At 37.2% G+C, this 23,884-nt stretch overlaps 5 protein-coding genes across 6 annotated transcripts in view; 2 read left to right on the top strand and 3 right to left on the bottom strand.

Moving 5' to 3' along the window:
* Positions 1 to 29: 29 nt before the first annotated feature.
* LOC135793363 (puromycin-sensitive aminopeptidase-like) lies at positions 30 to 3,887 on the bottom strand. Its single transcript, XM_065304296.1, has 5 exons — positions 3,251 to 3,887; positions 2,262 to 2,977; positions 1,120 to 2,173; positions 691 to 1,062; positions 30 to 620 (listed from the first exon to the last, which is right to left on the bottom strand). The coding sequence occupies exons 1-5, from the start codon at positions 3,818 to 3,820 to the stop codon at positions 291 to 293; spliced, it is 3,042 nt and encodes a 1,013-aa protein (XP_065160368.1). The 5' UTR covers positions 3,821 to 3,887; the 3' UTR covers positions 30 to 290.
* A 388-nt stretch (positions 3,888 to 4,275) lies between these two features.
* LOC135793830 (regulator of MON1-CCZ1 complex-like) lies at positions 4,276 to 7,171 on the bottom strand. Its single transcript, XM_065304940.1, has 9 exons — positions 6,583 to 7,171; positions 6,047 to 6,524; positions 5,759 to 5,988; positions 5,550 to 5,706; positions 5,321 to 5,490; positions 4,929 to 5,261; positions 4,723 to 4,870; positions 4,477 to 4,665; positions 4,276 to 4,398 (listed from the first exon to the last, which is right to left on the bottom strand). The coding sequence occupies exons 1-9, from the start codon at positions 6,691 to 6,693 to the stop codon at positions 4,349 to 4,351; spliced, it is 1,866 nt and encodes a 621-aa protein (XP_065161012.1). The 5' UTR covers positions 6,694 to 7,171; the 3' UTR covers positions 4,276 to 4,348.
* Positions 7,172 to 7,316: 145 nt separating this feature from the next.
* LOC135793829 (ATP-dependent translocase ABCB1-like) lies at positions 7,317 to 12,877 on the bottom strand. Its single transcript, XM_065304939.1, is given in 12 exon segments — positions 7,317 to 7,678; positions 7,741 to 7,887; positions 7,951 to 8,024; positions 8,027 to 8,508; positions 8,565 to 9,691; positions 9,747 to 10,247; positions 10,306 to 10,857; positions 10,918 to 11,089; positions 11,146 to 11,537; positions 11,603 to 11,681; positions 12,333 to 12,420; positions 12,615 to 12,877. Coding segments are annotated over 11 exon segments (3,786 nt in total). The 5' UTR covers positions 12,392 to 12,420; positions 12,615 to 12,877; the 3' UTR covers positions 7,317 to 7,477.
* A 2,511-nt stretch (positions 12,878 to 15,388) lies between these two features.
* Positions 15,389 to 15,859, top strand: LOC135794596 (gem-associated protein 6-like). Its single transcript, XM_065305930.1, has one exon. The coding sequence runs from the start codon at positions 15,389 to 15,391 to the stop codon at positions 15,857 to 15,859; it is 471 nt and encodes a 156-aa protein (XP_065162002.1).
* A 434-nt stretch (positions 15,860 to 16,293) lies between these two features.
* Positions 16,294 to 23,884, top strand: part of LOC135793913 (tyrosine-protein kinase Src64B-like) — a 49,333-nt gene continuing 41,742 nt past the window's right edge. For both annotated transcript variants that reach the window (XM_065305039.1, XM_065305038.1), the window contains exon 1: positions 16,294 to 16,592. The gene's annotated coding sequence lies outside the window, so the exon portion shown is untranslated. The remainder of the gene's footprint in view (positions 16,593 to 23,884) is intronic.

Genomic DNA, 23,884 nt, shown 5'->3' with positions numbered 1-23,884 from the left:
CCTGGCGAAACAAAACACACACACACCAGTTGGTTTACCATCTAACAGGTATATTCACAAATAGAATAATAAATCATTAAGTACATATTGTGTTTTACCATAATAATTTGTATGTATGTATATAAAATTTATGAAAATCATCTCTCATCAAATGCACAAGAATTTCTACCCACTTCTGCCTGTAAAGAAACACACAAAACATTTGCACTGGCATGTTCAAGCAAGAACCAACCATACAATCAATCACTGGCATATTTTCATTATGTGTAAAGAAAGTCCTTACACGCCGCTTATGCGGACAGGTAAGCCTTGATGGCCGCTGTGTCTCTATCCAGCCAGGCGGCATTCAACCTGATAGTTTCCACTGCTTGCTGAACGGTTCTTTCAGTACCCGGCGATTTGTGATCTTTGAAGAACTGCTCCACTTCAGTGGCCAATTCTTCGCTTGCGAAATTCTCGGTTGTGAACTTGACGAGTCGCGCCATGAGGAAACCACCCTGGTAGCGATCGATCAGAACCTTCCAGTTATCTTTGAAGAACTGCCAGGCGAGTTTACGGCCCGGGGGTGTCATTGCTACAGACATGATGACGAAAACTGTATCTTGGGATCTTACTTCCTCCTAAAAATTATAAACAAATTAAAAATTTATATGAATTTCTATTCTGTTAAAAATAAATTTAAGCACTTACAGACATGGCAAACTCTAGAACTTTAGCCAACTGGCTGACGTCTTTGCTAGCACCAAGAGCACGACTAATACGATCTTTCTCCTCGTGCAGATCTGCGGATCTGTAGAGTTTCAACATGGTGTCATATGTTTCAGCACCACCAGCACGAAGAACTGCTTTGTAACAAGCGCTGCGAAGATCAGCAGGTAACGTTGGTCCATTCCCAATGTGAGTAGCAAAACGTTTCTTTGCCTCAGCGATAGTGGTTTCGTCATCTAACCACGCCAAACGTCCAAGTACCAAACCTCGTAGCAATGTGTCCAGATGACTCTCATCTGGCGATGGGTTCCAGCCCAATCTCTTGGAGATTTGTGATAACAAATCCCTCTCATACTAAATCAATAAAATTATAAGTCATACAAAAATTTAACTTAATTAAACTAAAAATACCTTTCTGAAAGCATCTGCACAATCGGTATGCGATAACAAAACACTGATCTTCGCCAAAATGTTGGTAATAGACGACCAGACAGTGTAGTTATCCTCCGCCTCAAAAGCCTTCATCAGTTTCAACACCTCTACGGTACTGGTATGCCCAGCTTGCACCATGGCAAACAATTCATCCAACAAACCAAGACGATCCAAAGGCGGCAGACTACGATCGCGGATCGCAGGCTCCAATCTTTCCAACATCTCAACGGGATACTGCGTCCGGTAGTACCCAATGGTTCCCGGGTTTACTTTGATCCAATCATTCGGCCCCACATCAGGTACAAAGAGCTCTCCTGTCTTTGTCTTCAAGACAGTGCTCGCCGTTTCCACGCCTGGATTCTTCGAAGTGGAAACAGAGATCGGAATCATCCACAAATACTCCTCCTTTGGATGAACACCATCTGCGCAGTACTTGCTCTGTTCCAAAGCAAGCGTGCAACCTTTCCCATCAGCCGCATTAGCATAAGATACCTTCACAACAGGGAAACCCATCTGTTTGGTCCACGTAGACATAACATCACCAACTGGTTTCTTACTGGCTTCTTCCAAAGCACCCCAGAGATCTTCTGTGAATGTATTCTTGTACTGATGTCTGGTCAAGTACAGATTCATGCCCTTGCGGAAATCCTCGTCTCCGATGTAGTGGTGCAACATGCGGATAACAGACGCACCTTTGTTGTAGCTGATATCATCGAAGATTTCATCGATTTCAGATGGGTGACCAACAGGTACTTCAATCGGATGCGAATTGCGGAGACAATCGAGTTCGAGCGCGCGGATATAGATATCTGTGACGAACTGTGTCCAGATATCGTACTTGGGGAACAGATGATTAACGCAAAGGAACTCCACAAACGAAGCATAACCTTCATTCAGCCACAGATGCGTCCACCATTCCATGGTGACCAAATTCCCGAACCACTGATGTGCGAGTTCGTGTCCAACGACCAAAGCAATCCATTGTTTACGGACTGCTGATGTGTTTTGCGGGTCAACTAACAAACATGTTTCCCTAACACATAAAAAAAACATAAATTGATATTCGTCCAAAAACTAAATTTAGAATATTTGCTATTCATGCAAACGTATTTTTTGCATACCTGTAAGTAACAAGCCCCCAGTTTTCCATAGCACCAGCACTGAAGTCCGCAATGGCAATCAAATCAATTTTCGGCAGCGGATAAGCAATATTAAAATACTCCTTATAATATGGCAACACTTTGGTAGCAACCTCCAGAGCAAACTGCCCCTGTTCCTTCTTCCCTCTAGGTGTGTAAACACGAACTAACACACCATCAGTAGACCTATCTTCAACATAATCATACTCGCCCACAACGGCAGCCACCAAGTATGTAGACATGATCGGAGTGGTTTCGAAATCATATCTTAGCAGATCCCCGCAGGGATTCATGGTTTTAACGGGCATATTTGAAAGGGCGACAAGTTTCGGTGGTACAATCAGAGAGATGTCAAAAGTGGCTTTGCATGCCGGTTCATCCCAACAGGGGAAACATCTGCGAGCGTCTGTTGATTCAAACTGCGTGACAGCAGCGTACTGATCTTCTCCTTGTTCATTCACATACTTGCTGCGGTATAAACCCTTCATTTTATCATTGATTTCGCCTGTGAATTCCATATGCATGCTCCAGGAACCTGTCGAAAGTGGTTCTTCGAGTAGTATCTCAGCCGTCTCATTTTCCACGGATATGTTTATCGCCTTCGGTGATAAAGTATTTTTCGAGGGCCCGACGATGAGGACTTTGTTGATTGCCAAGTCGAGCGCATTTAAGATAATTTTATTTGTTGGGCTGAGAATCTAGAATAAATACGAGAATATGTAATTTATATTAAAGCAGTAAAGCAGTTTGTTACTGTGGGTGATCACCCCAAGCCCAAAGTCTACAAACAGAGGTTTTTGTATGATAAGATAAAATGGTCGATCATGTATGATGTATCAAGAGCATTGCAGCGAAAGTGCGAGAGGCACGTTGAGTGCCGCGAGTTGCGACTAGCGGCGAAAGCGTGCCGTGGCGTATATGCACAAGGCCGGCATATGTTGTGCGCAGACCGTGGAGAGAAAGTAACCTACCTCAAGCTGAATGTCCACCTCGCCGTCGAAGGCGAATGTCTTGAGATTCGGCGTGATGCAGAGCTTGTAGTGTTTGGCCTGTACCGTCGCCGGCAGGCGCTCGAAGGGTTTCGTCGTCTCGGGCATGATGTGCGTCGCTGGGGTTTGCTGCGCGATCGTTGAGTACTCTCGTATGGCACCGTCGCTGCTGCCAATGGCTCGCCGACTGCTGTGCGCGCTCGTGTAGCGATCGGCGCGGCGCCCCAAAAACAACACTGACACGGCAACCGACTGAACCGAAGGCGCGCACCACGGGCGAGTCGCGGCGACGAGCAACGGCGACGATGCTAACCGGCCGGCGAGCGGGGTGAGCGGCGCTGCTAACGGTACAATCGGTGGGATCGGCGTTCTGCGAGCACGAGGAAACCGTTGCTCGCCTTGCTGCTCGTTCTGTGGGGTGATGAATGAAGCTGATGGATGGCGCAGACGTTGGGCTTGTCGGGTTTCTTCGAATACGCGGCGCAGGCAGAACAAACGCTTGGATTCTTTCACATTGGTGAAAACTGATTTTGAGCGACTAGCCACCAACATGACAATTAGAATTTATTCGATTGCTGCACGTGGTTTTGGCTAGGTTTGGTGAATTTATATTTGGAAATTAGTTTCAATTGATCTAAAACGAAAAAAGTACTTATAAAAGATTAAAGTAAATTATTTGTCAAACAATTTAATTGTATATACATGACATGTAATGAAACAAAACGATTGTTTTATTTTTATTATTACGATTAGAATACGATATTATTTGTATGACAACTTGTTGCAATCTTTACAACAATGTATAAATTTCTACGCGAATGAAAATGACCATAGATGGCGACACTGGGATATTGACTAAAATGACTCGCGAAAACTTTTCGTGAAGCGAAACGAAAACACAAAATATTTTGCAAATCATTGTCAGAATTAACATTTCACTGTTTTGTGCTTCGTACATTACAACATGCCCTAAAAAACTCCTGAATGCATGTGTATGAAAACCTAAGTAAGAAATAAAACATAACATAATAAGTATATTTTTATAACAACAATAGATACATATTATTACATTAAAGTCAATTAATTAAATAGGCTCTCATACATAACAGCGTATTCTCCAAGTCGTTCATCTATAAAATAAAATTAAGTTTCATTGCTTGATTTTCTATAATTTCACAAGTGTAGTTTAATATTCTATTACTATTTACCTTCCCATGCCTTGGAAAAATGTGGATTAGACTTGAAATAGTGCAATGCACTATGAAACAAAGCTGGATCACCAGACGTCTTGGCAGCATCCAAGAATTTCCGCACACTGACATTATCATTGCCCAGTTTTAACGCAGACAACAATTGTCCTTGACTTAGCAAAACCTCTTGAATCTCCTCCACAGCATCTACAATTTAAAAATAATACATACATCTCATTAACAGAAAAAGTAATATTTTCTTACTTAATCGCATCAACATATCTAAAGCAAGTTGTGAAGCAGCTGGGTGAACGTTTCCCAATGAAAGTAAAAGACATGCCAGTGGTTTAGAATCAGACACGACGCCATATTGCAAAAGTTGTTGCAGTGAAGAAAACTTCTTTCTTCGTACCTGAACACAAATAAATTGTTATTTATTTAATTATTAAAATGGTAATTTTTACTATTACCAGAGTTGTTAATAACATTTCGTTGATATTATGTTGAGCAGGTATGGAATACTCGGATAAAGATGTAACGAATGCGATTAAAATCCATTCTAGTTTCTCAAATTGCTCATCCTTATCCAACTGTTGTAGGATATTATTATAAATATCAATTTGTTCAATTAGCACTGGTGGTTTGCAAGCCTGCTTGGAATTAATCGGCGCATTCGCCGGCGATGCAATTTGACTGGTCAGCTCGCCTTCTGCCCATGCGCGGTAGACATGATTTATGTGATTGAAGAACTCGCGGATTTTCTTCAACGGTGGTCGGTCTTGTTTAATTGTTAACAATAAAACCTAAAAAAGACACAATTTAACACTTTATGCACATGTACTAAACATTTTTAAAACTTTACTTCTAACAGAACATCTTTTCCGCCTTCTCTTTTTAATATCAATTGTGCACAAATACCCAAATCCTGAATTTGCTGACAAAGTTCTCGTAGACATAAGTTTAAATGCCATAAACAACCAAGTTTTGCATCAATTACGATATTTGGTTGGAATACAACCCAATTGGGCGAATCTGAAATACAAAGCATGACAACAAATCAATTTATTAAACTTTTGGATGTTTTTACTCACAAAGTTCACAAACGTGAGTCTGTGGTTCAACCAAACCTGGCACAGACAATGTAGCAGGTTTTAATGATCGTGCAGGTGCAATTGGCGTGTGGTAAGTGACATTTCCATCACTTTCAATTGGTAATGCAATGTCAAATACCAAGGAACTTCTGGAAGCCTTTAAATTAAATGTTTAACTATAAAAACCTCTTCTGACACCTGAAAATTACCTGATGATGAATTAAAACTAAGTTGTCCACAATATTAATAGCAAAACGTCCGGTTAAGCCCAGCTTTAACACATGACTTTTCACTGGAGCTTGGCCCAATCCATTCAAAGTATGAATATGAACCTCTGCAGTTTGTACACCACTCTGATGTCTAAGAATCAGCACTGATAAAACCCCATATAGAGTTGATAATGTCACATCTCTTTCTAATGCCATGCGCCCAGGTTCAGCTATTTAAACAAAAACAATTTGTATTTAAATTATACACTTAATTAATTCATTGTTTACTTTCAACTTTTGGTAGTTTACTAATAGAACCAGGTTTAAACACAACTGGTTGCAGATGTGATCCTTGTGCAGATGCCAAAAGTGCTGTTTTACTCACTGAACACCACACAAACCATTGAATGGTAACTGATAATGTTTTAAGATGCTTTAGAGAGCGTTTCTCTGGTATCACAAGATAGAGTTCCACACTATGGTCAGTCATGAATGCAACTTCATTGTTCTGTGACCATACAAAGCCCACAATTGCTGAGTTTTTCTTGCATTGTTGGCTGTACTCTGTTTCTACTGTCATGCCATTGAAATTCATGAATTCCACTGAAGTTGTTGTTCTTTGCACTGCCAAAATCTTCTGATCCAGAGAGAATTTAATGGAGATAACTGGCCCATGATCTTCCATTCGAAAGTTGATTGGTTTTGTGTTTTCATTTGGACCTTTCACCACAACGCCCATTACTCCACCCGAACGTACAGCAAAAACCTTGCAAATTATTTTTGTTTAGAATTGTTTAAATTACTATTTTTGATGTATTACTTACTTGCTTATTTGAGTCATCAAAGAAAACATTTGTGACTTGATTTACTGCTTCAAAACGCACGGGGTTTTCAGATAATTCTAAATATGCGTTAGACGGTGCACTCGTGGACATTTTAGTGAATTTATGTTTTAGTGTTTATTCAGTAAAAGAAAACAAAGCAATTGGGTTGTTATCATGATATGTATGAATGTGTTTTGCCAAGTGTTAACAGGTGAAACCACTACACAAAATATCAAACAAAGTCAGCTGTTTAAAGTTGGGTTACGTAGTTTATTTCGCATGGAACTGAAATGATTCACTAGGATTTGGTTTATCGACTTTAGAAGCAGTTTTACTGCTTTATCATATGATTATCTCAACATATATTGAATATACAACTATTGAACATAAAGGGTCGAGTCAAACGTTCTCCACAGACAAAACCAACGACGTTTGGAATCAATCGTTCACAAAATAACTCTTTAATCATTATTTAATGAACACAATGAAATTCAATTGATTAACAGAATATCAGCATTATATAGACTTAAGATTTGACATCGAATATTTATATTCTTTTAAAAAAATAATAAAATGAACACTGGAACTTTCCACTCAACAAGCGCACCTTCCCCCACCACTTTTTACGGGTAGGCTACAGCCTACCGATTTCTAAACTCTTCTCCTTCCCAGTTTTTGGTTCACATCGCGCTCAAGGGTCGGTATAAATCATGTAAATCATGTACAATAAACAATTATCTACAGGAGATATATTTATATATGTGTACCTATAACAATAGCATAACAATAAATATGTCACAAACATTCAAATACACTAGTATGCACACTGGCACACCTGGTGCAAATAGGAACAAACATCACAAATCACTTTTTATATGAACCTCATGGTGGGTATTCAACGTTTGCCATTTTGTATTCTGTGCAAATTATAGTACATGCCCTTCTGGGCCAGAAGCTGCGTATGCGTTCCCAATTCATGTACAACCCCTTCGTTAATCACACAAATTACATCTGCGTTTTGAATCGTGGACAAACGATGAGCAATCGTAATGCAAGTACGTCCTTCTTTCGCTTTGTCCAGGGCTTCTTGCACAATCTGTTTACAAAAAGAGTCAGTAATTAATGTTAATTCAAACAATTAAATTAATTAATTCTTACCTTTTCACTCTCGGTGTCCAAAGCAGAAGTGGCTTCATCAAGCAATAAAATTTGTGGGTTTCTCACCAATGCACGTGCAATTGCCACCCGCTGTTTTTGACCTCCAGATAATTGAGTCCCCTTGTCACCCAGAGGTGTACTATAACCCTACACAAACATAATTTTCATTAAAAATAATAATTAATCACTTGATGATATATTAATACTTACCAAAGGCAATCCAACAATAAAGTTGTGCACATTAGCTTGCTTCGCGGCTTCGATAACTTCCGCTTCGGTCACTTCCGAGAATTATCTCCGTAAGCGATGTTTTCACCAATGGTACGATCAAACAAGTTGGGTTCTTGTGATACAATACCCAGATTTGCACGTAAATCAGCGAGAGTAATCGATTTCACATCCTTGTTGTTAATGGACACAGTGCCGGAGGTAGGATCGTAGAATCGTTCAATCAATTGAATGATGGTGGACTTTCCACAGCCGCTGGGACCCACAAGTGCGATGGTCTTACCACGCCCCACGAGCAAATTCAACCCGCGTAGAATTTTCATATCTGGACGCGTTGGGTACTTGAACTCGATAGAGGAATAGTTAATATCGCCATAATATGAATCCGCAACGATAGGATTAGTGGGATCTTGGACTTTGGGTTCTCTTTTCAGCAGTTGGAATACTTTAGATGCAGCCATCAAACCCTTTTGGAAATTTGGTGTAAAAGCCAAAGCGTTGGCAATTGTAATTGTACCCATAATCAAAGACTGTGTAACTCTAAAAGATTCAGCAAAATTAGATAAAACAAAAGAAAATTTTTAGGTTAAACTTACTTTAAGACTTTTTCGTATGATAAGTCATCTGTACGAATCAGATATCCTCCGTAATACATACAAGCCGCAAACGCAAAGAACATAATACTTCTGGCAATACTCAAAACTCCAGCTCGGTAATGTGTGTTGAATTTCGCCTTTTTAATGTACGGTAACAACTCCTCGACATATTTTCCATGGAAAGTAGATTCGTTACCCAAAGAAGCAACAGTTCTAATTTGTGACACCGCTTCCACTGCAAGTTTTGTCGAATTCTCCAAACTTTTTCTGTAACCAGCTGTTTCATTCATCATCATCTTTTGCTGTAGGAATACAGATACCATAATAATCGGAGCAAAAGCTAACGCCAGTAATCCCAGACGCCATTCGTAATACATCGACAAACCAAGCGAAAGAGCCAAAGTAGCAATCGATTGGAAAATGGTACCAATACGCTGACCAGTCGCACCTTGAATGTTTGCTGCTTCACTCGATAACTTTGCACAAAGCGCACCGACGCCATTCTCTTTCCTATCGTACCATCCAATTTCCTGTTTTAACATCGCGCCAAACATCTGACTTCTGATTCGCATCACAAGCTTTTCGCCAGCGTCTCCAAACATGTAAATCTGTAAGAATGTTGCAACTCCAGCACCAACTCCAGCAGCAACGAAGTAAATACAGTAAATGTCAGTTTCATCACGGATTTTCTTTTCGTTTTCATATTGCAGCACACCGAGAATATCACCGAAGAGAACTGCAAAGATTGGCATAGCGAAACCCATAAACGCAGAGGCTATAACACCGATAACAATCTGCAGCAATTCTGGTTTGTTTAAACTTATGACCTTCATAAGAGAAACATCCTTAATAAGAGCATCTTCTTCTTCAACTTCTCGGGGACCAGAGTGATCAGGCGTAACGTCGTCTTCTTCAGTTTCATCAATAGCAACAACTTGATTATCATCTTCGTCAACTGTAGCCACTTGGTTTGTTACTAAATGATAGTATTCCTTTTGCAGAGCCATGAGTTCAGCATGTGTTCCATCTTCGACAGCTTGACCTTCCTTGATCACGACAATACGGTTGGCGCCACGGATGGTTGATAAGCGATGAGCAATGATGATGGTTGTGCAATCCTTACTCGCCTGCAAATTGAATTCGTTTAATTATCAGATTGTATTGAATTAATGAGTGTTTTACGTTATCTAAAGCTGCTTGCACTTTGGCCTCGCTGTTGGTGTCCAAAGCTGAAGTGGCTTCATCCAAAAGTAGAATACTGGGTTCCCGAACAAGCGCACGCGCAATAGCAATGCGTTGTTTCTGTCCACCGGAAAGCTGAGCACCGCGTTCGCCCACCATTGTATTGTATCCTTCCGGAAGGGCAGAGATAAACTTATGCGCGTTGGATTTCTTTGCTGCACGTTCAATGTCTTCCATTGTGGCCCATTTGTAGCCATAACGAATGTTTTCTGCGATTGTGGTACCAAAGAGGACAGGTTCCTGTCCAACCACGCCAATGTTGCTCCTCAAAAGAGATAGATCTAAAGTTGTCAGATCTTGACCATCTAAATACACAGTGCCTACATCCGGATCGTAGAATCTTTGAATCAGTTGGATACAGGTTGATTTTCCACATCCGGAACTTCCTACCAACGCCACAGTCTGACCAGCTTTGATTGTCAAATTCAAACCTCTCAAAATCTACAAATATTAACATTAACACTAATTTTTATGAAAAAATATTTAATTAATGTATTACCTCCACATCAGGTCTTGACGGATAGTTAAATTTAATATCTTCAAAGACGATATTTCCCTCGAATTTATCAGGTTGTACACCCTTGCCTTTGGAGGAGTTAATTTTTGGGATGGCGTCGATGACTCCGAAGATTTTAGCGGCCGCACCACGTGCCACGCCGAATACTTCAATGTAGGGAGAAGACATGCCGAAATTCATGCTGCCCGACATCACGCTGAAGAACACCGTAACCATGTTGGCTGGTGTGTAAGTGCGTTTTTCTGGATCTGCAATTTCTTTTCTTTCATCGATGATAAGACCCACGCCATACCAGAAAGCAAGAGCGTAACTAGCATAGATGCAGAACCACAAAATACCGAAACCAATACCGGTCAACATAGAACGTCTAATGTTGTTGTCTCTAGCAAAAACTAAATGTTTTTCATAACGATCTTGTTCCTTTTTTTGACCACCAAACGCCAAGACTGTTCGGACTATGCTGAAAACTTCTTCGGCAATGGTACCCGCTTGTCCGTAGGCTTCCAATTCGTTTTTGGATAATTTCGAAGTCAACTGCGTAATAAAACAGTCAAAATTAGATAAATTACTTTAGGGAAGTAAATTTTTACTTACATATGCAACAATACCCATGGAAATCATTGTAACTGGTAAAGAGATCAAACAAATCAATGCCAATTCCCATCCCTTGATCAACGCCATCACCAGACAACCAACAAACGACAGTTGGAAATGCAAAAACATGACGACTTTCTCTCCAATACCTTCTTCCAATTTCAACAGGTCACTGTAATTAATAAATATGATTTTTTTGTTTTTAAATTTGATTGTTTTAACTCTTACTCTCCCATACGACTGGCAAAATCTCCAGATTGATGCACATCATACCAACTGACATCCTGGTTAAGTACACGCTCCAAATAAAGCGACCGAATTCGAAAACTCTGGCGAATACCGGTGTAATTAAACAGAAGTGTTGATATGTAGCTGAAGACCAACATGCCTACACCAATGGCACAATTGTAAATCACGAACCATATGATGGCGTCTTCCAGTTTATCGCGAGCTTTGTCCATGTCTGCATCGGATTTCAAAGTTGCTTGTGCGTATTCAATCATGTCGCCGGTTAAATCACCAAATACCAACATATTCAGCGGCTGGCATACAGCCGTGACAACGGCTGATACTGTTCCAAGGAAGATCAAAAATTTGTCCAGGGCGGTGCCATAGCGAAACTGTGTATGTGAAAATGATTTGTTTTTAATTTAAGGATTTTAAATGTTTTATTGTGTATATTTACCAGTGAGAAATATGGGACCGGCGGGAATTCTTCAACTTTCTTCTCTTTTTTCGTTTTATCGTCACTTTCCACAAAAGTTCTGAAAATTTTAATAGAATTATTAGGTTTTGCACGGTAATTATGTGTAGATAAAATAAGACAAAATCGTTCTGCTATTGAATTTTAAAACTCTTACATCTTTTAAGATATTTATTATTTAGATATGCTGTAAACGACAATTTCTTCTACATTAAATGTATATTACTGTATTATTACTGTATACTGTATATTACAATACTGTATTGTTTAAAATAGTTTTATAAATAATAGAATACTTTTGCGATTTAAAAATGATAAAAACGATTACCGTGAGTTATCCTTAGAAGATAGACATATGTCACCATGGACTTTTTTTTGTAGATCTTTTTATGATATACTATTTTCTCTGAAATTATTTTTACCTATCTCATAAACTTTAGCCAATATTTGCAATAAACACTCACAAAAATATGTTTTTACGTTACTTTGCATTTAAAATCGTTAAAATTCTCGACTGTTTCAAGTTTAATATGTTTAATATGTTTAATATGTTTGTATTGCACATATAAACTTTCCACTTTAATTACTCTGTCTTTAAATAAAAAACACACTAAAATCTGTTGCGTAGTTTAAAAAATATAACCGTAAAACTGTGTTTTATACTATAAAATGTAAAGTGTGTTGCCTACATAAAAACTATTATGGTACTTACGGACTGAGTGGATCATCCTTTTCGTCAGGGCCCTTCGTGGCCAAATTCACTTCCTTCATCTCGACGGTTTACCAATTGTACGCGTCACCTAAAAAACAAACGAACATATTTAGTACTCGAGTAATATGACAGAGCTTTATCCTAAAAATCGCGATAAGCCGCAGATAAATTGCGCCATTAGCGAATCTAGCGAGTCTAGAAATCGCCCAATAAATTATATCGATTACAACGCACAATCGATGAGCTCTATTCACGAGTTTAAAACCTTTTACCGAATTGTACCTTGACGCATGCCGTGCGATGATAAAATTATTTCGAGTTATTGGGTCTCGACCAAGAAATACTAGTCATTGCCACATGTGATGTATGATGTATCGATAACGACGTTGTGACTTCGGTTATCATTGATTGTTTCGACGTTTATAATAAATTAACGCAAATAAATAACAAATTGCACCTCACATCGCAAACATTACTTGTTATCCATGGTTGTTATGCGAATTATTTTTTGCTACATTGCAAACGCGGTCTTTGAACTACGTGTGACACTTTGGTTGTTGTTAATACTTCGAGTTGGTGAACGCAAATGACGAAAACGAGAGGTACTGAGGGTAGCAATGAAATTGAACTTGTGTGAGGCTCCCACGTTAGCGAAAAATCAATAAACATACTTTATCGATTTACATACTAAACATAGTTACAAATGTTTAGACAATCATAATTAAATAAAGACATTCTTTGGTAAAAAAGAGAATAGAGTGTGTAAAACTTAACTTTTTGATATTCTTCGATGTATAAGTAGATAATAACAAAATGTTTGACATAATAAACATTGTAAAAGTTACATTTGGTGGTTACCATTAGCAACGTTAATATAAACGTTCAAACTAACATAAAAACTTACATGAACAACCGAATAGTTAAAATTTACACCCAACAGAAAAAGATCCATTTGCGTCACATGGTTGACGAATGACATAATCGATTTTGCGATTATCGTTTACTTAATTTATGTATTTTTACCTGTAGATGCTTACATTATGCTTATTTTTGGATTAAATGTTTTTAAATTGACTTAAATCTATTTTAAAACTTACCTGATTTAATTGTTGCAATTTTGTCGCAATGTAATTCTTGAATCACAGTAACTGAACTAAATTAATTGAAATAATTAGTAATTAGTGATATCGATATCAACCATCCAGCCGGTGTCGATTTGTGAACTGAAGCAGAATTGCGCCAAGCTCTCACTGATATCTGTGAGATAATCGTTGACGTGTTAATTATCACTCTCCAGGAAAGAATGCCATCTCATCGATAACGAATATTATTGGAGATAAGAGCATTATGAGCATTAAACACAACAATCCAGCATCGGTACTACTATAGAAATGTGTGTAATGTATGTATCTATATATTGTTTTTTTTTTTTCACGGGTTAAGCTAGTCACGTTGATAATACGCAATGCTCTTAGTACCTTATATGAGTATATCGACTTTTTTTAAGTAAAAGTATTTTTTAGGTTTTTGGGTTTTAAAGTTTTAAGGTTAATGCGCATTTTAACTTTAAACAGTTATTTGCATATTTGTACGTTGTTTTAAATATTTCATTCTAAAAATGTTAAAGTTTTAAGGTTTTTGATTTGTGGCAAGCATAAGTAAACGGATGGTTGCGTTTTTATAAGAACTGTGTAAATTGGTATGGTTGATACTTGTACCGCAACTCAATCACTGGTTTGTGCGTTACTTAAAATAAACTAGAGGATTTTCTTTTATTATTTACTTCAATTGTGATGAATAATATTGTAGAAATGCTTTACAAAGATGATTTGACAAAATTCCTTTCTTGGCATTTAAATCATCATAAATTTATCTGTGTATCATTATCAGCATAACTAAATAAAGTCATAAGAAACCCACAAAAAAATCTGCTATATATCATGACAATAGAATTGTTTTATCGGTAAATATACTTTTAGGGAGATGTTAAATAAATCATATATTTTTCTACTTTCACCTTTAAAGCGTTTTAAGACACAAATAGTGGGACTTTAAACACGGACTGGCAAGGCCGTGACTAAAGTATTTTCAGAGACTATGTGAAATGCAAAACACAAAACATCAACGCAAAACTAGAGTGGAAGTAGAAAAATAGCGTAAGCATCTCGTGGGTAAACGATGTTAAACACTTGATTGATTAAACGCTCGCTAAGTTCGCTCAGAATCAATCTCGTGAGTAAAACTGCCGTTTTGCCATGTGATACAAATATATTTTTATTTTATTTTAATATTTGTTTATAATGTTTTAGATTTTCCGAATTATGTTATTATACAAATTCTGTTACCTACTATTATGCTCAATGATTTATGGCATTGTTAAAAAACAAGAAACAATTTTTTAATCTATAAGCATTTACAAGTATAATTTACTTAAGTAAAGTAAGTATTTTAAATTGTTATCATTATTTCAGAATGTAGTGACTCAGAATGCGGGAATTTAAGATAAATTACAGACATAATTTAATATATTAAAGGTGGCATAACTAAAAAATACTCCAATCTGAGATTAATATTATCGATTATTTCATTCATCATCATCTATCAAGTACGTGCTATTTTGCAAATCATTTTATAACCACTAAGCGCGCAGATGGTATCATGACTATTATTTTGATCAGGCTTTTAAACATTATCATTCTGGGACTCAAAATAAACAAAAAATTGAACGCATTTTACAAATTCATGTTGATTCATCGACAATCATTAGTCTCGAATTCTAGTAACGAAATAAAATATACAATTTCTTATCATCCACGTTTAGGAATGTTGTGTTACGGGTAGGTAGTTATAGGACTAATAATATTACATAATAAAAAATAAACAAATCATAACGAATTTTGTTAATAAAGTGCCAAAATTATTTGAATCATACAATTGGTTCAAAAGTTACGCAAACCACTAACAGATGACGCTACCATGACTATTTCAACATTTTCTGCCTCTGGCATGTTTGTATACATTGGTCATATCTTCAACATTCTGTGATCAAAATTAAAATGTATAAAAGTGCCGAAGAGATCTCGAAAAGAAAATTCATCGGAATACATGCAACAATCCAAACAGTGGACAACAAAACCCACGTTGGATATATTTACGTTGTGGATCCAGAAAGCAAATCTGTGGTTCTAACCACACAGAAGACTGAACATAGTTCTGGTGATCTGATTATCATCACAGCACCTACAATCAAGAACATACAAATTGATACCACACAGGACATAGGTGAAATAAATATTTTTAGTGAAAAGAGGTGCCAAAGCTACAGCATACAAGATCTCCAAGAAAAGAAGAAAAAACTCAAAGATTGGTTGAAGCTTAATTTAATTGATGTTGTTGAAGATGGAGAAGCCCTCAAGTTTCAGGATCATTTAATCATAGAACCACCCTATGATTTAGATCATTGTTATTGTACAAATACTATTGTCTTAGATAGATTTAAGAGTTTAATTGAAAAAATGCCGGTTTAATAAAGAGTTCAATCATATGACAATGTGACGTTCTACTTAGTTTGAACAACCTGAATATAGATGGCGCTGTGGGTATGATTTCTGCACAAATTTTAATAAAAATTTAATAATTTAAAGATAAATAACGTTTATTGAATGATAAATTATGAATAAATGGGATTAAAAAAATAATAACATAATATGAAGCATAAATAAGCAATGCGTTAAATTTCAAAATCAACAAATTTAACAATTTATTTGTTTTATATATTGTATCAGTTATTCATTCATATTTTGCTCGTTTACCAGCCAATATTTTGCAAAAATATGTCTACTAAACGAAGCAATCCGTTTGTTATTGTTTGGCACGACACGATCGGTACAGCTTGCGTAGGGAGAGGATTCGAGCACAGCGGCGCAACGCGCGCCCTCCATATTATCCAGCAGAACATGTTTTCGCTCGCACGAAAGAAGCAGTGATAAAATGGCCGTCGGGGCCAACTGACTTTGTTCCGTTCGTCTCGGCAGTCGTTTGCAATTTTCCTGCTGGTGCTTCATCTCACAACAAATTAAAGAAACAATTCAACACGGTGCTAACTAATAACATCCACCGCGACACAACATTCATTCAATACACCTACGTTTAGTGATACTAATTCAGTCGTTGTTCGGCGTTATCATCAACAATATTCAGTGACTTGTGAAAAGTGTGCACAATTTGGGATGCTAATATACAAATATAACACAAATTAAGGTAAATTTATAAATTACATTAAAATATTACATTTGTATAAAATTATAATCAAAAACACGCATGAAGAGACATAATTCAGTCGTGTGTGCTTTTTTTCCGGATAAAATCAATACGACATGTATTTTTCTAGTTTTCGCAGCAAATTAGTTTATTTCCGCTTTGTGCGCTTCACAATTCCGGAGTAAAATGCTGCAATGAAAACGTCGAAATGAACCGTACTTTTCGCTTTTATAATTAAAACGTACTTATGACTTCAAAGCGTAATCGAGCTTTGTGTAACTGCGCGCTGCGCGCAATTGTTCGTGTTATTCCGTGCAGCGCAAATCTAAAATTTGAATTCAACTCTTAATATCGTTGATTACGACGTGTGTAAACGGAGAAGAGACGATTGATACACCTAGACATATATTAGCATTATTAAATTTTGTCGGTGGTCTGTGCCTAAAAAAATATTACAGTTATTCGATCGGCGTTAGACGGCGATTCGAGCTTGTGCAATAAGAACACGAACACAAGAGGAAGTCGAAAAGAAGATGCTAAAGATGTGCGTATAGTCTTCAATCGAGTACTTGTGTAATAACTGGTTGGGAGACTTTTTGCGCTCGATAAACTATTGCTACGAACAAGAAGACATAATTAGATACATTTGTATCTTGTAATTTTCTCCAAACAGGAAAATTGCATGCATTTTCATTGAAATTTTCAATTAAAAATATGCGTTTTGATTATTGTTTGGAAACACTGAGAAGTTTCGCAATTCTTTTTTAAAGAAATTAATTATATAAAGAATTTTACTATAACTATGATTGAATCTCAATGCTAACTTTTATTCTATAGAAAAGGGTGTTTTAGGGTTTTCCGGCACTTATTCGATTTTTCTCGCCGTAAAACCATCCTTGGACTTTAACGAATATTTTAAACAAAAAATTAGCCAAATTAGTTTAAGCGTTGTTGAGTTATGCGCTTACCAACAGATTTTGCGATTCATTTTTATATTATAGATTTCGAGTTAATTCTCAAATAGTTTAATGTCATGGTTGCGGCACAATGGAGACCAAGGTGGTGGTTATTTGGTTTACATATTTTCCGTACAACCCTCGACTTGCTGGTGCCGGCTTCGGCTACTTACCTGCAATTTACCTACGCACGACACGACACTACGGCGTTTATTGCTATGACTCACGATTTCCGCTAAAACATGCACTGGGAAAGCAACGTGGGGATTATAAATGCTCGCAAAGGGCCTAAATGATATGCGCACACATTGTAATTACACTGCTGTGGAATAAGTACAATAATAACATATTAATATTGGTGACGCTACAAGTTTTTGTTTTTATTTTTATAATTATACCATAAAAGGTAAAATATTTTGTTTACTGATGCGGTGAATTTCAGTTGGAGAAAATTTATTCGCAATTTCTTTGCTCTCGCTTCAATCTCGCGTTCCTATCGCGAATTTCATTCAATATGGATTCCAATTTCGATGTGTCTACTGACTGAGTGAAGGAGTCGCTGAGTTGCTGACTTGTACTTGGAATTTCAATCTCAATTTTCTCAAAACCTCTCAATCTACCATTTCACCAATATTTTTGCAATCTTATGATTTAACTTCTATTTTATTACATTTTAATTACTTTTTTAGCTTTATATAAAAATATTAACCCAATTTAAGCAATTTTCTTTAACTTTTTAAAAGAAAAAAGTTACAAATTGAATTATTGTGGATTAATCGACTGGAAATATTATTTTCTTACAAAGTTTCCATCGAATCATCACTTTTTTCACAAATTACTTTCCTAACAAATCTGCAGATCGATTTAATCGCCTCCAAAGTGCTGAAGTCGCTGAAACAATTAGAAAAACCGAAAGTTGCCGGATTCGTCTAATCTCTTTAATCTGCTTTCATTTGCATTGTTAACCACTGTCGGTGATCGGTTTATCGGCATATGGTCACATGAATTTCAAGCCGAACACAAAATGCAGCTTTGGCTTCGTCGACTGGTCGACTCCAACCACTAATATTATAATTCTGACTGTTACACGTTGCTGCCACATTTTCTGTTTGACTTGGGATAACTGCCTGGAGTTTAACTTATCAAAACCAACACTAACACGAACGCCTCGCATTTAGGACTTGCTGCAGACTAGACAAATAGTCTGAGGGCCATCCTCGGAGATCCACCACGATAACATCTGGCGTTTTGTCACTGTATTATACCTACATATTTTGGGTATATATTTAGTAGCTTTTCCACGTGATTTAACCGTCTATACTCATAAAAATAAGCCTAAATGTGAAATTTCTTGTTTCTTGTGTTTATTATGTGCATAATTTCACTTTAAAGAAGTTAGAAATGCTAATTTTGCATTTTAGCGCCATCTAGGTTTGAATTATATAACTATAACTATGATTAAATCTCCATATTAATTTTTATCAAGTATTTAACACCCTGTAAGTTATTTTTCTGCGATAAAAAGTAGTCTATTTTATTTTCCAAATACAAAACTATCTCCAAACTAAAATTTATCAAAATTGGTTCGATGGTTTTTATGTGAAAGCGTCACAAACATACAATTTACTCCCAATCACAGTCATAATATTACTTAAACTGTTAAATATGTATTAATTTAATATTCATAATTGTTTCATGCGAAATATTCGCAGAAAATTCAAAAATTTATTTCGCTTTCCCCCAAAAATGTTTGTATTAAATTTCCGAGATATCCCACGAAATGAAATTGGGTCCGGTTTCCACATGTTAGAATACAAATAGAGAAAAAGCGCAGATAGGTTTGCGGTGACTGGTGAGGTCGTCGGGTGGTATATTGCCGCGCTTTGCAAGGGACAGCTTGGAGAAAACGGAGACATTATGGACTTATGAGAGGCGCAGCGCGGCGTATAATAAAACCGATAAAACTGTTTCGCTTCGGGTTGCCGCTTCGAGGAAACGAAGGAATTTGGGAATTCTTGACCCATCAGTGGAGATGGATGAGGGCACTATGCACTCCCGCCGATTGTGGACAAAACGCGCAGAAATAACGTAATAAATTTCTTCGATTTGTTATCGCAGTGTTTATGACAGTTTGTCGCATCAAATTGCAAATACCTTATTTGAATTCATTTTATTGAATATATAGTGTGAATGTGTGCATGTGATAAGAATTGAGGGTATGTATTTACAGATGGAATGTGCATAATCGATTTATTGTAAATTTTTCTTTATCAGTCGACAATCACAATCAACCAGAATAAACCAAGCGTATTTGTGTTTGTTTTGGTGTCTGAATAAATCCACCCATTGTTCTATTTGACGCAGTTTTACATTTGTCACAGTCGCATTGCAGTGACGTTAAAATACTCGGCGTTTTCTTGGAAATCCAGGCACATCGATAAATAAATGCGTCGCGACTCAACACGAAAGATTCATGTCGGCAGCGTTGTTATTTGTCACTTTGTCACATCCTCGCCGAGATGTGACACACATGTGCATTGTGCAAGTACTTTTCTTGTTCTATCCGATTGTATTCTAGGGTTGCGATGCTTAGATTTTCTTCCAAGTTAAATGTTTTCTAAACTTTACTGTGTTTCGGTTGTTGCCTGTCTGGCGGATGTTCTGCTCGGTTAGAGACGCCGAGTTCCCGCATGCTGATAAAGGGCCCGACACAGTTACGTGGCGTGAAAGAATATAAAGATAAAACAAAGTGTTGGCCGGTTCACAGGTCATCAGCTGCGGTCCTACAGCGGTGGCGATAACGTTGCAACACAAACGCGACACGCGCTTATCTTTATGTATACCTTGTGTGCTTCGATAACACGAATTGTAAACGAACAATGTCGGACCTAAGTGGTTATAAATGAGACGATTTCCTATGTTTACGAGGTGCAATTTTCTAGAGGAAAAAATCTACATTTTCTCACGATTCATAGGTGAAACATTACGATAAGACGTTTGCGACCACTTGGCGAAAATATAAATGTATATCGTCCAAGTCGTAGTTGAGATATTTTCGTCGCCTCGACAAACCGCAGTCCGCAACCTAATTTCGTCGTGCTTCGAGTTCGAATTGCACGTCCGTGTGTTGCGACTGAGACCCAATTCGCCATTGGTTGAGTGTAGCATCAACATTCGCTCAGGCAGATATGAGTAAAAATAAATGTTTGTAAAAGTTTCGCCGCCTTCGTGACACTTTGTGCTTTTCGCACACTTTTACTACGATTACCACATGATTCACTTTGGTTACCACGTAATCGATACGAGTATTTGCTGTATCATCAATCAATCATGTTAATCTTTTACACATAAATAGATTTTAATAAAATGTGGAATTATTAATTATTTTCATGTTTTGGGCTTATTAAGTGCGAAATTTGTCAAAAATTCTTTCTTTTAATTTTTATTAATGAGAAATGCAAACATTTTACTTTAGCGCCATCTATATGCGAATTACATTACTATAACTATGATAAAAACTTTGTAACCACTTTTATCCCTTTTCCACCCTTTCAGTTAAAATTTTCGAACAAAAAGTAAGCTATTTTATTTTCCTTAGTAAAAAGTATTTCTCCACCAAAATTTATCAAAATTGGTTCAATAATTTCTGCGTGAACGCGTCACAAACACACATTCGCATTTATATTGCTTGGGATTAGGATTAATCAGAATACGGATGTTTATTTATGATTCAACATCGAAAGAAAGTTGTATTTAATATGGCTACGTGATTATGAAATTGATGCGCCTTTTAAATTCTCTAGGATCGTCCGATAAACAAATTTAGTTTTTTTAGTTTAAGACTTCGTTTCCGTATACAAGATCCAACATACGAGATCGATGATGGATGATTACTGATTACAGATAAGTGTTTTATGTACATGTTTATCAATCTGATTGAATTAAACATATTGGACGCGCCTCGATAATTTCATAAATCAATTTCGCGTTGTTTTTTTCTGAGTAGAGTTGAGAATCAAACGCCAATAAATCATCTGTTTGGATTGATATTTATTTTATTACTTCACATGTAGTAACACTTCGAAATTCGCCTCCAGTGACTCTTCCTATTTTCGTCCGCCTAGACAACTTTAACTTTTTTTTTTTAATTTTTAACTTTACGTCTTAGCGGGAGATGAGTTTCTATACACATATAGAGTAATAAAAAACAAGGTCACAAGGCTGTTACTTGTTACAATCGTCGTAGTCGCGAGTCACAATCCTCTGGTGATTCTTTACCGGGGTTATTATTTCGTAATTATGTGCTCGAAACAATTCCTCATCTCGTTCGGCTTACGCCATCACCGCGCACGGATGTTCAAATCGCGCTTCCAAAATTCATAAACTTCCAGACGAGCCAAGCAGTAAGCGCAGTAGTTAATAATTCACACGATCGGCACAGAAACGACGAAATTAATGCCGGGCAGCGTCCCATGACGTCGAAACGTCGAATGCAAGCGCTGGAGCACGGCGAACCGATTATTTATTAATTCATCATCACTGAAGTTAGTTGTTTTTTTCCTCTGCTTTTTCTTGTTGTTTAGTCGTGAATAATTGGAGCATTGCGCATGGCGGACGTGTTTACTTAGATAAACTCGTGATAAAAAATGCACGAGTGTAAGCGATGGACGTTTTAGTGTCCGGTGAACAAATTTGATTTATCGAAAATAATTGGCCTTGACGAATCGTGCACACAAAACACGAAATTGAGTAGATTATTGACCGCAATTTTGAAAAATGTTTGTGACACCACGCACAGGCCAAACCACACAATGAAAGAACAAAGAATAATTGCCCAGGCTCACATTTTTACGACTGAATTTTATAGCTCGAGTACGCTTATTATCCTTATTCTTATCGCGCTGCGCGAGTCGAAAAGAAAGTTGAGTCTGAGTTGACTGCGTTTTTCACCGAAATGTTGTAAGTTTACACGGTGTATACACATACTCAGGAGCTCGTTTGGAGTTTATTCGTTTCTGTAGTTTATTATTTATATTTTTTATGTCGTCTCAATTTCTCCGGTGCACTGTGCAACCGTAAAAGCATCTCATGCCTGCGCGATGTGTGTAAACGGCGATAAAAAGCCGCTTTTTACGCCACAATAAGTGCGCGTAATGCGGTAATGGCGTTTTGGAAATGTTTAAAATGTCCTCTCGGTTCACGCTACAAAAAAAGGTAGCAGGCAAAGCTAAAGCTAAGCATCACTCATAAGTGTTCATACGAATGACCGACATTAGTATGAAAAATTCAAGTTTTGAAAGCGAAATTTAAAAGCAAAAAAGAGAAAATCGTTTAGAATGTTTAATTGTGTTTCACAAGGAAGTAAATTTATATAGACGTGTGAAAAGTCTTTACCAATTTGAGACAAACACCGATATTGTTCGTTTTTCCGCTGCGATACAACAAAACAACTTGAAAACTCATTAAAAGTCGTAGAATGATGAAGTTGAATGTTAATTGCATAACGGATACATTAGTATTAATGAAATCCTAAAAATTCGTTGTTTTACTGCTTATATCGATAAATGTATGACCGAATCCTTGACTCTGTGCGCTCTTAGTAATTGAGAATCTATATCAAGACGGAATAAGTGCTCTACGATAATAATAATCATGAATAGAGTGCGTTACACGCACAAAGCGCGATCTTGATGCATGATAAATTCCCTCCTGACCTTGCTGGGTGTGTGAAAACACAGAAGCTTTTAATGGCCTCTCAAATCGTATTTTTTCGTTTCAATTTTATTTTAGGACCGCATGAGGTTGTAATTTATATTATCCGTACTTTTCTTATTGTACATTGCTTGCAGTGAGTAATAGTCAATTTCTTGTTGTGATAATGCATTTGTAACAGAGTGCTGCGCCGCTTGAAAGTTGAAAACTTTAAAAGCCATTAAAATCCGAGCGATTTTTGATGGCTGAAACAATCAGTTGTATGCATTATTCAAAACCACTGCACACGTAAAAATGTAGTAAAAATTACGGCTGATAACAAAATGTAAACAGTTAATTACGGCGCATGCGTTCGTTTTTAAATTCAGCACCGTACACGCGTCATAAACAATGAGATTATGCACAAAGTGCGCGTTTAAATGTGCATGCGACAAGTTTATAGCTGAAGTTGAGCACGGAGTCGAATTCGAACCTATGGAGCTCATTCTATGGCTGTATACGACTGGATGGAGGAATAATCCTAGGCGATGTTTGCTCGTCCAGCATGCATCGGAGCTTCGCAGCGGTTCAATGACTTGACGGATCGGATCGATAAATTAATATATTCAAGAGCGTAAGTAGTAT

This window comes from Atheta coriaria, unplaced genomic scaffold (assembly GCF_025399875.1).
Source record: "Atheta coriaria isolate IRGN ID8LTWV9N9 unplaced genomic scaffold, Caltech_Dcor_3.1 hic_scaffold_6_pilon, whole genome shotgun sequence".
Lineage (NCBI taxonomy): Eukaryota > Metazoa > Arthropoda > Insecta > Coleoptera > Staphylinidae > Dalotia > Dalotia coriaria.
The sequence above is the reverse complement of the archived record's forward strand: the minus strand, read 5'-3'. Positions and strand labels throughout refer to the sequence as shown.